Here is a 12,839-nt window from a genome sequence, read left to right as displayed (position 1 = left end):
AAGGCCTTACAGAGTAAGTGTGTCCCAAACTCTCACGGTAGAGGACTATGTGACAAGTTTAACCAACACTCTTAACAATGGTCCAAAGTAACCCACATTTGCAAAAAAAAGAAAAAAAAAAAGAACGAAAGAAAGAAAACTTATTTTATTCACAGATTTTCTGACTTGTGAAACTTGCATGACACAAGGCTTCAATATCCAACTTGAATAAAAAAAGCACATAAGTCAGCGTAATCTTCAATTTGAAGAAAAACTGCGTATTCTCCACTCTCAGACTTACAGTATGTTACACTCCCTTCATTATCTCAGTCTCTGTGATGACTTGGAATATTTTCTAAGCACTACAGATTAGCATTTCTTAATCGAGTGCATGCTGTGCATCGCTCTTGACAGCATCAACTAAATTAATTAAAATGGAAATATGAATATAAAATTAATCGTCTCTGCCACTTCATATTATAACTCTTCCAACCTTGTGTTGGTTGTAGTTGAACCGCTTTCGACCTGACATTCCTATTTTGGGGCATTCTAGGCATTCTGAATAGCAGATCTACAAGCTCACAAATTTGTATTTCTTTCTTTTTGGAACGTTTATTTGATAGTCACAATGGAGTGAGAGAGGAGATACAGAGGGAGAGCAGGGGAGTGACATGCAGCAAATAGTGAAATTTTATTCACTAACAAAAAGGGACTATTTTACAAAAGATTTGGAGTCTCTCCCCTAAGTCAGCAGGCTTACGCTATTGGCTTAGTGGGAAGAACCTCATCACTTGGACGGGGGACTCGGGTTCGAATCCCGAGTACGATACAAACGTTACAAAAGGCAGATTGGAGTGGTTAATAATAAGACTCACCAACGTAGTAGGAGAAAGTCCTCTTGAGGCGATCGAAGACAAACCAGCGTTTCTTCCAGGACTTAATCTTGCCTCCCATCTTCACCAGGTTTCCTTTACACATCTTCTCTGTGAGGATGACGTGGTAGCAGGTGTCCACGCTGTGGCCTGACGACTCCACGTGGGAGCGAAGGTCGAACTCCTCCTTGCGGATGGGAAGGTACCGCGTCATGGGACGAGCCTGGGAACACAATGAAGGGAGAACGAACGGCAGAGCGTTAGCTGTCATTAACATCAACTTTGCAACTCACAACTGACACTACGTTAGAGAGCCTAGGCCTTCTCTTTTCCCTCAACGCCAAATCTGCACTGAAACTATCTACAGTGCATGCTCGCGTGTCGAGTTGAGGCGCGCTGTGAGCTTGTAGATCTGCTATATTCGCAGAATATTCTCACCCCCTGAATTGAAATGATACTCCTGCCAAGTCAATTATTATTACTCAGTTTGGATGTGTGTGTATGTGTACCTGTACACACTACATATAACAGACCCCAGATGCCACACTCTGTTTCCCTCTGTTAACCCAGATATACAGCAGATATACAAGCCTACAGCACAATACTTGTACATCTGATATTTTATAATAACATTTTTGAAAAATCTTGATAGAAGTATTGGTTTAGAAGGCATTTGTATAATCCATTCCTCACCTCAGCCTCCATCCAATCCAGATGTAGTCTTAGTCTTTTGAATAACACCATTTAGTTTTTGTCATATTTTATCTGAAATGGTTTAGTCTTAGTCTAGTCGACTAAATATCAAAATCTTAGTCTTTTAATCTCAGTTGAGCCACTGTTCATTTTGACAGCAAATTCTGATAGTCTTTGTCTTATGAATAACATACCATTTAGCTTCAGTCATCTGAAATTGATTAGTCTTAGTCTAGTCTTACAGTCGACTAAATATCAAAATCTCAGTCAACAATATTAACACTGGCCTCAGGGCTTAATGGGGTTCAGTTTGTCACACGTGTGTTTACCTGAGCAAAGTTCTTGGCTCTCATCTTCACCTCCCTCTCCACCAGCTGCAGCCTGTGCGAGGTTTCATCCTGCAACCTCCTCTCCGCGTCCTCCCTCCTCCTCCTCTCCTCCTCCAGCATCTGACGGCGCGCATGGCTCTCTCGCTCCTGGAGGGCAGCGGTCCAAAGCAAATACATTTATTCATTCGCGCTCACAATGAAATATGCAATTCAAAGACCCCGGAATCCAGAATCCAGTGAAGACCTCTCATGTAGAATGGAATTACACTAAAGCCTGACTGAGACACATGTTATGTTCACAGACACATACACTGTGGTGTAGGGGTGTAACCGTTTATATATATTTATCTGATTTTATATACAGAGTATATACACACAGTGTATATATTAAAGTGATTTTCTTTTCTTGGTTAATCATAAAGTAATCATAGCCTGAGTGTGCTGTATTTTGGGTCAAATGCCTCTATATTAAAGGACAACTTTTTTTTTCAACCAAGGTTCATGTTTTAGGTTGTTATTAGAGAATAACAGGAGGGCATTTCGAACATGGGGCTAATAAATAAATATGTATTTGTTTACAACATTTTATAGCGATTTTATTTATTTATTATTTACTATGGTCCTACTAGACCCCAGAAAATCTGGTCTGGTCACACAAGATCACAGGATCTACTGAATGTGAAGGGGGGTACTGTAGTACTATACATATAGTAATAAAAGGACCGAACCGGAGCGACAGCCCCGCCCCCGCTATTCATTTCAGTGGAATTTTTTCGATTTGGGCACCAAAATGTAGTGCCCAAAATGCGGAAGTGCAAACGAGCACTCAATGTTAAACCCAAACCCAAGCTGCACAGGGTTTCCTCGTCATAAATCCACGGGTCCGCCTGCAGTCCCAGCTCTTACCAGTAGGGCCGAGCGCTTCAACGTTGGAGAGCCTCCGTGGGGGTTTGGTACTATAGGGGGCGGCGCCATACTGTGTTGAAGGCTCAATATCTCAGTTTGTCTCACCATCTTTCTCACCAATTTTCTGGGGTCTAGTAGGACTATAGTAAATAATAAAATAAATCGCTATAAAATTTTGTAAAACAAATATATATTTAGCCCCATGTTCGAATGCCCCCGCCCGCCTGTAAAAAATAGCTAAAAGCACTAAAAAACTTTTACTTTCTCTAATAACAACCTAAAACATGAACCTTGGTTAAAAAAAAGAAAAAACTAAAGTCGTCCTTTTAAGTTCTGTCTTACCCGTGATTCTATGAGTCTGGCCTTCTCCATATGAGCTTCCCTCAACATCTTCTCCATCTCCTCAATCTTCAAAGCGTCCATTCCACTGGCACTGCAGGACAAAGAACACACTGACTTCAATAACCCACGGCAACATGTGCGACTGTGAACCAAATTACCTTGAGAACGGATGGGGGCATTTTAATGGAACTTTGTGGAAATTATCAAGATACTGTCATGAAGAAATGGCTAATGCTGTATTATGTAACTTTTTTTTGTGAATAAAATGTTATTTTGTCCAATGAATTAATTAATGCAATATACATTTCTCCCCTGAGCAAAACCCAGAGTTGCCTCGGAGACCACAGGAATTTCCTTTTAAACCCAGAGTAGAGCAGGAACATTACATGGTGCAGCTTTTACTGTCAAAGGTCAAGGTCACAGTCAAGGTCATAATTACTCGTCAACCAACATGTTGCATAGCAAGATTTTTATTTTTTATATAATATTTACGATATTTTTGTTTTACATCCAAAGCAAGAAATATTTGTCAAGTTTTCAAAATGGAACCCAAATATGGCCAAAAATATACATGTAGTGAAGAGGGAAGATGCATCCTCCACGTTATTGTTGCTAGTCGCTATTTTGACCATTCCGGTGTCACTGCAGCAGAAGCTCAAACCCTGGTACAGGCAATACAATGCAGCGTTTCCGTGCAGAGCCGTTGTTCCTCACCTGGACATGTTGTCAGGCGAGCAGGCGGAGTTATTGCCGGTGGAGATGCTGGTATCCATGCTGTCGGAGCTCTCCAGGCTCACCGTGTCGTAGGGCTGCTCGCCCCCCGACGGCGGCTGGTGGTGGAGGATGGAGTGGTGCACCATGGGGGAGCCGTGGTGGCTGGCGTGGTGGTGGCTCAGCGCGGGGCTATAGGTCATGGCTCCCGGGTACGGGGGTGAGCAGGAGGAGGAGGAGGGGGGGGAGGAGGAGGAGGCGGCGGAGGCCGAGACGAGGTGGGACTGCGAGCCGCGGAGCGCCTCCCACTGGCACTGAGCCTCTATGGCGGCTCTCTGCTTCAGCTCGGCCAGCCGCCGGCGCTGCTCGTCGATGACCTGCTGACCTGGGGGTCGGGGGGGGAGGAGGAGGGGTCACTGTCAGTGATGTTTGTGTTGGTTGCGTCCCGTCGGGTTCAGATGCTGCTGCTGCTTTTATATAGAGTATAGGCTATTGTCTCTTCATCTGAGCGTGGGCCTTGTCAAAAGGAGATCTGGACAGAAAGATGTATTTATTTTATACCCATTTAGGCCTGACGTCGAAATTTATAAAATGTCTTCTAAATCCTGACAGTTTTCTGTCAGGTTCTGCGCCACATTTTCATGATTTAAAAAAAAATAGCGGACCTACAAGCTCGTAGCGCGCCACTCGGTGGCACGCTATAAGCTTGTAGATCTGCTATTTTTCAATAGCTAAATTATAACCTAATGTTTAAAACACCAAAAGGGGTTCCCGCCCCAAAATGGGTTACTCCCTCCCATCACAATTTACAGCACAGAATAAGGGCTGCAACTGTCATTCATTTCTTTGCGATTCTTCTATCGAATATTTTTTGGGATTAATCGAGAAGTGCACGTTTGTTTTGTTTTGTACATCAACGAATCAACGTGAAAAAATGTAATAGACTAAATTAATTTCTCCAATTACACAACCCCATTTGATACTTTGCTGTTCAACAGCGTCACGCAAAAAAAGTATAATTGATCAATCAACTGTTGCACCACTACTACAAAATTGAGTTAAAAATACGCATTTTAATTCAATATTTCAAGCTGGATTAGCTTCAAGTTTCCAATTGGGTGATATTTCTGTGATTCCCTGGAGATGAGCGTTACGGTTACACACCACATTTCAGAAATAACAGCTCGGAGGAGAAAGCTCTATACTGTGTAATTTAAATGTTACTCGATTTGAATAATTGTTTATCCACAGCTGAGCAAAAGCAGCAGTTCATTACAGCGCCGGTGGAATGTTGCACTGAGAGATATAAAGTTCAAGGTTAAGAAACAATGAAACGTCTGTATGCAGGCATTATGTGAGATTTGCATGCATTTTGACGACGAAATAAAACCTCGAGTGTATATCCGTTAACATCTAAAGCAGGAAGTCAGTGAATCAGAACCCCATTCTTTTTATTCGTGCCGTCCAGATCTCCTCCCGAGATGTTCGCCCGCATTCAGACAACGAAATGAAACTACAGAAATACAATAACAGCGACACCTGAAGCCATTCGGGGACGACTGTAAATCCGCTCAGATTCCGCCCAGAGGGGAAGCATCTCGCCATTACAAACACCACATGCTGGCCACAGGTCATCGTAGGCATTGCACAACCAATAGAGACACCAAAAGAACAGGACATCCAATAAATCGGCACTATAGCACCAGGCAGGAAACATAACTCCATGCACCACACATACAAGTACTGTATGTGTTCACTCAGTGCCACAAGCCTGAGTCCCATCACCGCCAAACAACCAGAACATGACCCATCAACGCCTGAGAGTCCCCAAAGAGCAAGAATCCCTTTTCTCTGCAATGTCACTCATTGTCGACTCCATGCTGCTGCACACAAGGGAAGGTGGACAGGAACCTCTTAGAAGAGGTGATGACGAGGCCTCAAATATACAGTATTAACTCCAGGGAGACTGGAGGACATGCAATACTGATCCTCCACAGGTCAGAACATTCATAGGGGGGGGGGGGGGGGGGAAGACTGACAGATCAAGGATTTTTCAATCAAAGAAGAAAAGATGAGCAGAAATCACACGGAAGGAAGAACGAGTGACAAGCCAGTAACGGAGAGGGTTTTAAAAGAGAAAGAATGAGAGCGAGAATGTCGGTGTGAGAAGAGGCAGAGACAGACAAGACAAGCTAAATAATAGATGAAAACAGAACGAGTCCCATTCCCAGACGCGCTGTGGGTCCGCTGTGGTTCTACCTGCAGGGCTTTCCTTCACACTGGGACGGCTTGGGGACTCTGCGGCACGGCGGCAGAGTAGACACATCAAGGAAGGGACAAATCCACGGCAGACAGAAAAGACAGACACACATACAGTACAGACAGACATGACCACAAACAAGCCTTTTCTTTAAAAGGAGAAGTGGAGTGGGCCGACACAGCTTCTCTGAACTGTGCGGAACAAGTAGTGACTGCCTCCCAACTGAGCTAAAGCACACTGGGAGACTACCTATGGTTTCTCTCTCTCTCTCTCTCTCTCTCTCTCTCTCTCTCTCTCTCCATCGCTCTCTGCCTTTTTTCCAAAATGGACAGCAGCCCGGCACTCAGGGTCCCGGATCCTCTGTCACAACAGCCACTGTCACACAGATGGTACAGTAGGCTCCATGGAGCAGTGGAGAGAGGCTATGCTAAAAGGAAGGGTGCTGTTACCTCTCTGCTGGAAGGCCAGCTGCCGTTTGTTCTCGATGTCCTGGAGGGTGGCCGCCAGGTTCCTGGGCAGGCTGCCGGTGCTATTGGATCCAAGCAGGGTGCTCTGCCAAAAAAGGAAAACACCACCAAGGTGAACTTGGTGAAATGTGGCTTCATTCACACATTTAACCCATTTAGGCCTGACCTCAAAATTAAACCTAAATCCTCCAGTTTTATGAAATAAATATTTTCACGATTTTTCAAAAATAAGCTTGTAGATCTGCTATTTTTCAATAGCTAAAGTATAACATACTGTAATGCTTCGAACACCAAAAGGGGTTCCTGCCCAAAATGGCTTCATTTGTTTTGACTCACTCCCTGTTCTGTTCTGAGTACTAAAATGATTCTTCATAATTCATTAATATGTTGATAATTTGTTTATGTTCATATCACATTATTAGTGTCACTAATGTAGTGTAGACCATACAATTCTTAAATACACTAAGGGAAAACGGTCGCACAATATGCTAAATGCTCATAGCAAGTAATCTGAATCCCAAAATACATACTTGAAATTGCTCCACTACTTTCAGCTATATAATATGCAACAAAGATGAACATTCAACATTTTGGTGAAATAGTTGTAAAAAGTAGATATTAGATATGTTTATAGCATACTGTATAAGCCCTTCTCTCACTGACATGTAAACCCACTAATAATTAGTGGGTTTTACCAGTGAATTAGTGACTAATTCACTGGTAAATTTCCACGCTGGCATCCTGTGGGACCAGACACTGGTCTTGGATGCTGGGATAATTGCACTCTGCAAATCTCCCGACTCCCACTCTGAAATCTCCCGACTCCCTGCCTAGTTAATTTCCATAACTTGTCTGCCGCAGCCAGAGTGGAAATGTAAGCGTCTGATTTCCATAGTTTATGACGTTTTGTTCTATGAAAAAACTCTATGAACAAAACTGCTGCAGCTTTGTCTGCTCTGAAGCCACATCAAGTACTGTACATCAAAAAGAATCAAAGCATGTAAATGAATATCATGAATAATTTGCATCCATTTAAAACATACAAAAAAATTAAAATAGAGAGTGAGGGAGGGACATCTGCCTGCGCGTCTGCATATGGATTATATTATTTACTATTGTTTCTTTTCGGCCCAAATACATATTTTATCATCCCTAAATTATCTAGTCACCGTGTGAAACCTCTTGTAATGTAATGTAAATGGATAAATCTTCTTTCGATCGATTAACCCATTTTTGTGGTGTTAGCATTATGTTATGCTTTAGCTATTGAAAAATAGCAGATCTACAAGCTCATAGCTTGTAGGTCTGCTATTTTTTGAAAAATTAAAGAACGACTGACATAGAAACATAGCTTTTTCAGAAAACTGTCATTTTCAAACAGACATTTTTGAGAATCTGATCTCAGGTCAAAATGGGTTAACTGATTACTCGTTCAGTCATTACGCCACTATTTCACCCCAATTTACACACACCAGAACATGTGACTTTGTAGAAATGTGAATAATATTCGTTAGTGTATGAACCTTGGAGGACGTGTTCCGCCCCAGTGTTGCGGCTCCGTGCTGTATGGGGGAGGCTTTGGGTGAACGATGAACCGACTGTCCAGCATCGCTGTCCAGCTTAGAGCGAAACACCTGACACATGAACGGAACGTGCATGTTAACAATACAGTATATGACATTGCAGACATGGACAATGGCTGTAAAATGTGTTCACATGGAGCAAGGACCTGGTAGGGTATCTGGTTTGAACAATGTTTAGATAGAACGATGAATCTAGTTAGAACAATGTTTTAGAACAATGTATCTGGTCAGAACAATGTTTTAGAACAATGTATCGAGTTAGAACAATGTTTTAGAACAATGTATCTAGTTAGAACACTGTTTTAGAACAATGTGTCTAGTTAGAACACTGTTTTAGAACAATGTATCTGGTTATAACAATGTTTTAGAACAATGTATCTGCCCAGAACAATGTTTTAGAACAATGTATCTAGTTAGAACAATGTTTTAGAACAATGTATCCGGTCAGAACAGTGTGTTAGAACAATGTTTTAGAACAATGTATCTGGTCAGAACAATGTTTTAGAACAATGTATCAGGTCAGGACAATGTTAGGTGAAGACTGTGTTCACCCAATCTGTTAATCAGCTTCACTCAGAATGCATCTCAGGCAATCAAATAGGGAGGTCAGTCAGAACTAACTGTGGCGTACAGTATATAATCAAAAATACACATTTTCTTGCATGGATTATAACGTATGCCTTCAACAAGAATGAATAACGGATCCTTGAAGACTACCTTCAGTTGAGACACACAAGTTAGGCAACAGGCACAACAAAAGTGTGTGACACAAATATTGTTCATAATATCAGCCAACAGATGTGTTAGTCTGGCTCTAATTTGGACCAGAGGTTAAAGCCAAGGCAGAGATATCTTTCTCTTTAAAAAATATTATACATTATGAACACAAATCATTTCAGTAGGACGACAGAAGAAGAGCTGCAGCAACAGTCTGCCTTCCTTAAGGAATGAATAACAGAGTAACACAATGGACAGGCTGTAATTTATTTATTTATTTTTTAATTTATCCCACGATTTTGTAACCCATTTTTCACCCCTGTGTCAATCATCTAATGTGATCCTGGGCTCTACACACCCTCCGCCAACCTGGGGAGAACAACGGACTTGAACTCATGCTTCCTTCATGCCTGAGTGTCCAAGTTGCTCCTGACAGGGAGGAGTTTCCCTGGTTGGATGTAGCGCGTGGAAGTAACACGTTATTCCAACCAGTTCCTTTCCCCTCCATCAGGGGGAGGTAGTTTAGAGACCAGGATTACTGCATGTTTTTTGTGAGGGTACCTACCCAGGCTGTAATTTAGCACACACGCACGCACGCACACACATACACACACCTGGGACAGTTCCCTTTCATTGGGCAGCCCTTTAATCAGGTATGCACAGGTCTAATTACAGGCCTGATATCATTATACTCTTTCCTTTATCGCATGCACACGCACACGCACGCACGCACGCACGCACGCACGCACACACACACACACACACACACACACACACACACACACACACACACACACACACACACACACACACACACACACACACACACACACACACACACACACACACACGCACGCACACACACACACACACACACACACACACACACACACACACACGTTGTTGTTGTGCCTGGGTGCTAGTTTCAGTACGGAAGCAACCAGAACAGTGAGTAAACGGCATGGAAAAGGAAAGGAGAGGCCTCTCTACTCTACCTGCAGCCTGCAACCTGACAGACATTTAGCTGGGAGGGGTGGAGGGGGGCCGAGCAGACTGGCCTCCCCAGCGGACATCACCTCCTGGTACCAGTGCTCTAAATCTACCCTGGAGATGAGAGGCCTACTACTGCTCTCTGTCTGGTACTGAGGGAGTACGCAACCAGCACAGCAGAGCAGAGCAGAGCAGGGCAGGGCCGGGAGCAGGGCGGTGTGCAAAGAGTACAAGAAGAAAGACGAAAGGAAGGGGGAAAAAAAGAAGGGAATAGAAGGGGGAAAGAAGAGACAAAAGAGAACAGCATTAGAATTAGAAAGATTAGTAAGCATAAAAAAAGGAAAGAGATGCTTGTGTAGCTTTCAAGCTACATTTCACTCAACTTCATCTGCTCTTGAAGCCCTCTTGTACATCAAAAAGAATCAACGCTTGTAAATTAACGTCATGAATAATTTGCTTCCATTTAATCAAAAATGATTAAATCAATGGGGGGGGGGGGCTCCCAAAGAGCCTGATACACAAAGTTCATCACTATCCATCATTTCAGTTCCACACACACGTTTGAAAATAAATACCGTGTTCACTGAAAATAATGGACTTGGCCTGCGAAAAGACACCGACACAAGAGCTCTCTACTATGCTGGTGCGTCCTGTTTTGCATAGTGCCACCACCACAGTAACAGCACGGAGATGCACGAGAACGTGAGGGTCACACACACACACACACACACACACACACACACACACACACACACACACACACACACACACACGTTAAGGCAAAGAGGGCATGAAGCAGGCGTCAGGTGTTAAAGACAGCCATTGGGGGAGGTGGACCAAGGACTGTCTAAAGAGGACGAGACGCGAAGACCGTATGGGCGACGCCATGTTGCTCCATGGAAGCAAAGAAACATGCGCAATGGGCTATATGCAGCCAACACTTCCGCATTCAGCTTCCTTGGTCTCAACTGCGCATGTTTCTTTCCTTCCATGGAGCACCATGGAGCAACATGGCGTCGCCCGTACGGTCTTCGCGTCTCGTCCTCTTTAGACAGTCCTTGAGGTGGACAGGAAGAAGGAGAAGGAGGAGGAGGAGCACACACCTCCATGGAAAGAGAGAGGGAGGAGCCGTGCGGAGAGCAGAAGGCAGGAGAGGAGTCCAGCGCTGCGGGCTGACGCAGCGGAGAGGTGGGGGATGACTCCACCTTGGGCATCCTGTACATCTGACTTAACTGGCCAACAGTCACATACTCCTGTTAGCACACACGCACACACACACACACACACGCACACACACACACACACACACACACACACACACACACACACACACACACACGGCAGAAAGAGACATGGAGACAGTGAGACACACATCACGTCCCCTGATGTGAAGCTCGCTCCAGGATGTCGGACATTAAGCTCATCTTCAACAATCTACCGTACCATGCATTCACTATACTGTCCAAACAATAAAGGCAAACTTTCATGACTTCTACCCTGAACCCTTGCTATGTCGCGAGGTGGGTCTTTTTGGAAAATCAAACCTAAACCTTATCCTAATGCATTCCGAGTCTGGGGAAACGTGGTAGTTGGTCGCGGCTGTGCGTTTTATGTGGGTTGGCAGAGTTTTACGTCAGATTGTCACATCCTCCTCACAAAAGGATAGGCTAAAAGTACTAGTAGGTGAAGTTGGCCTTCAATTTCTTTCCTTGTTCAGAGGTCTGATAAAGACGCTTGTAGCAACACGTCATAGAAGCAGTGAGAACAGCTAATAGTACGCAGTAAGAGCAAACAATACACTTCGTGCCAAGCAGCCAACCAGTCCAGTAGGGGGAGCAATGTGACATGAAAATGGAGGGATGTAGTAGTAGTAGTGTGGTTCTCAAAGTGGGGTCAGAGGAGCGTATATCTATTCTACGTCCGAGCATAGACATGGTAATGCCCCGCCTGCCTGCCTCTGATTGGCCTACCGACAATGCCGGCCTTACCAGAGTTTCCTCCGAGGTGGAAGATGCATGCTGGATAGTCTGCCGGGAGGTTAAATAAAGAATACAAGTACGATATAATACGAGAGAATGACAGCTTGGCACGCGCAACTTTTATGTTTTGTAGAAGAGGCAAACTAATATATTGTTCATGCCGTTTATTTGACATGTGTACAGTGTAAACTTGAAACATTATTGTACTGTTCCCTTGATCTATCTTATCTTTTTTAGTATAATAGTATTAGTTTACTATAATTAGATACACGATAATCAACACTAACACTTTAATTTAGAACACACCCAAATCAAATCATACATCAGAGAGAGTCAGAGACAGAGAGCAAGAGACAGAGAAACAGAGAGGCAGAGACAGAGAGCGAGAGACAGAGAGACAGAGAGAGAGAGAGAGAGAGGCAGAGACAGAGAGCGAGAGACAGAGAGACAGAGAGAGAGAGGCAGAGACAGAGAGCGAGAGACAGAGAGACACAGAGAGAGAGACAGAGAGACAGAGAGTGAGAGGCAGAGACAGAGAGCGAGAGACAGAGAGACACAGAGAGAGAGACAGAGAGAGAGAGAGACAGAGAAACAAAGTAAGAATGGAACAGTGAGTGAGAGAACAGACAGACAGACAGACAGACAGACAGACAGACAGACAGAGCGATGGTACCTCGCACGGCCCAGCATGCGAGGCGGGGTTTCTGTTGTCATGGTAACTGCCGCCATACGGCTTACAGACATCTGATAGCTTCAGGTACTCCTGACACACGTCCGTACAACAACACAACACAACACAACGGCAGGACGGCAGCACTCCACACTACACCACAGGAACCTACAGCAGCAAGCCTACAGGCTATCACAATATGTTCAGACTGATATCAATAATTATGATCCACACTTTTGATCCACTTTCATTTAGATGTCGCTGTTGGGTGGAAAATCTTATAAGTACAATTGAGTTACTTTCCAGGAGTTGGACATGCACAACCCGTGTTCCAATGAATC

General features: G+C 43.9%; 1 protein-coding gene across 4 annotated transcripts in view; it reads right to left on the bottom strand.

Annotated features, from left to right (window-relative positions):
* The window catches only part of phldb1b (pleckstrin homology-like domain, family B, member 1b), a 108,685-nt gene that overhangs the window by 4,073 nt on the left and 91,773 nt on the right, over positions 1-12,839 (bottom strand). For 3 of the 4 annotated variants that reach the window (XM_083773655.1, XM_083773656.1, XM_083773658.1), the window contains exons 14-22: positions 10,953-11,102; positions 9,855-10,001; positions 8,083-8,193; positions 6,542-6,644; positions 6,092-6,130; positions 3,836-4,217; positions 3,122-3,212; positions 1,874-2,020; positions 855-1,074 (exon numbers count right to left, since the gene is read on the bottom strand). In XM_083773655.1, the coding sequence (XP_083629781.1) occupies positions 855-1,074; positions 1,874-2,020; positions 3,122-3,212; positions 3,836-4,217; positions 6,092-6,130; positions 6,542-6,644; positions 8,083-8,193; positions 9,855-10,001; positions 10,953-11,102 (1,390 nt within the window). The remainder of the gene's footprint in view (positions 1-854; positions 1,075-1,873; positions 2,021-3,121; positions 3,213-3,835; positions 4,218-6,091; positions 6,131-6,541; positions 6,645-8,082; positions 8,194-9,854; positions 10,002-10,952; positions 11,103-12,839) is intronic. The other variant, XM_083773657.1, reaches the window with a different exon arrangement.

The sequence above is a fragment of the Protomyctophum parallelum genome (assembly GCF_964188405.1).
Source record: "Protomyctophum parallelum genome assembly, chromosome: 9".
Taxonomy (NCBI): Eukaryota; Metazoa; Chordata; class Actinopteri; order Myctophiformes; family Myctophidae; genus Protomyctophum; species Protomyctophum parallelum.
This window is presented reverse-complemented; position numbering and strand designations above follow the sequence as displayed.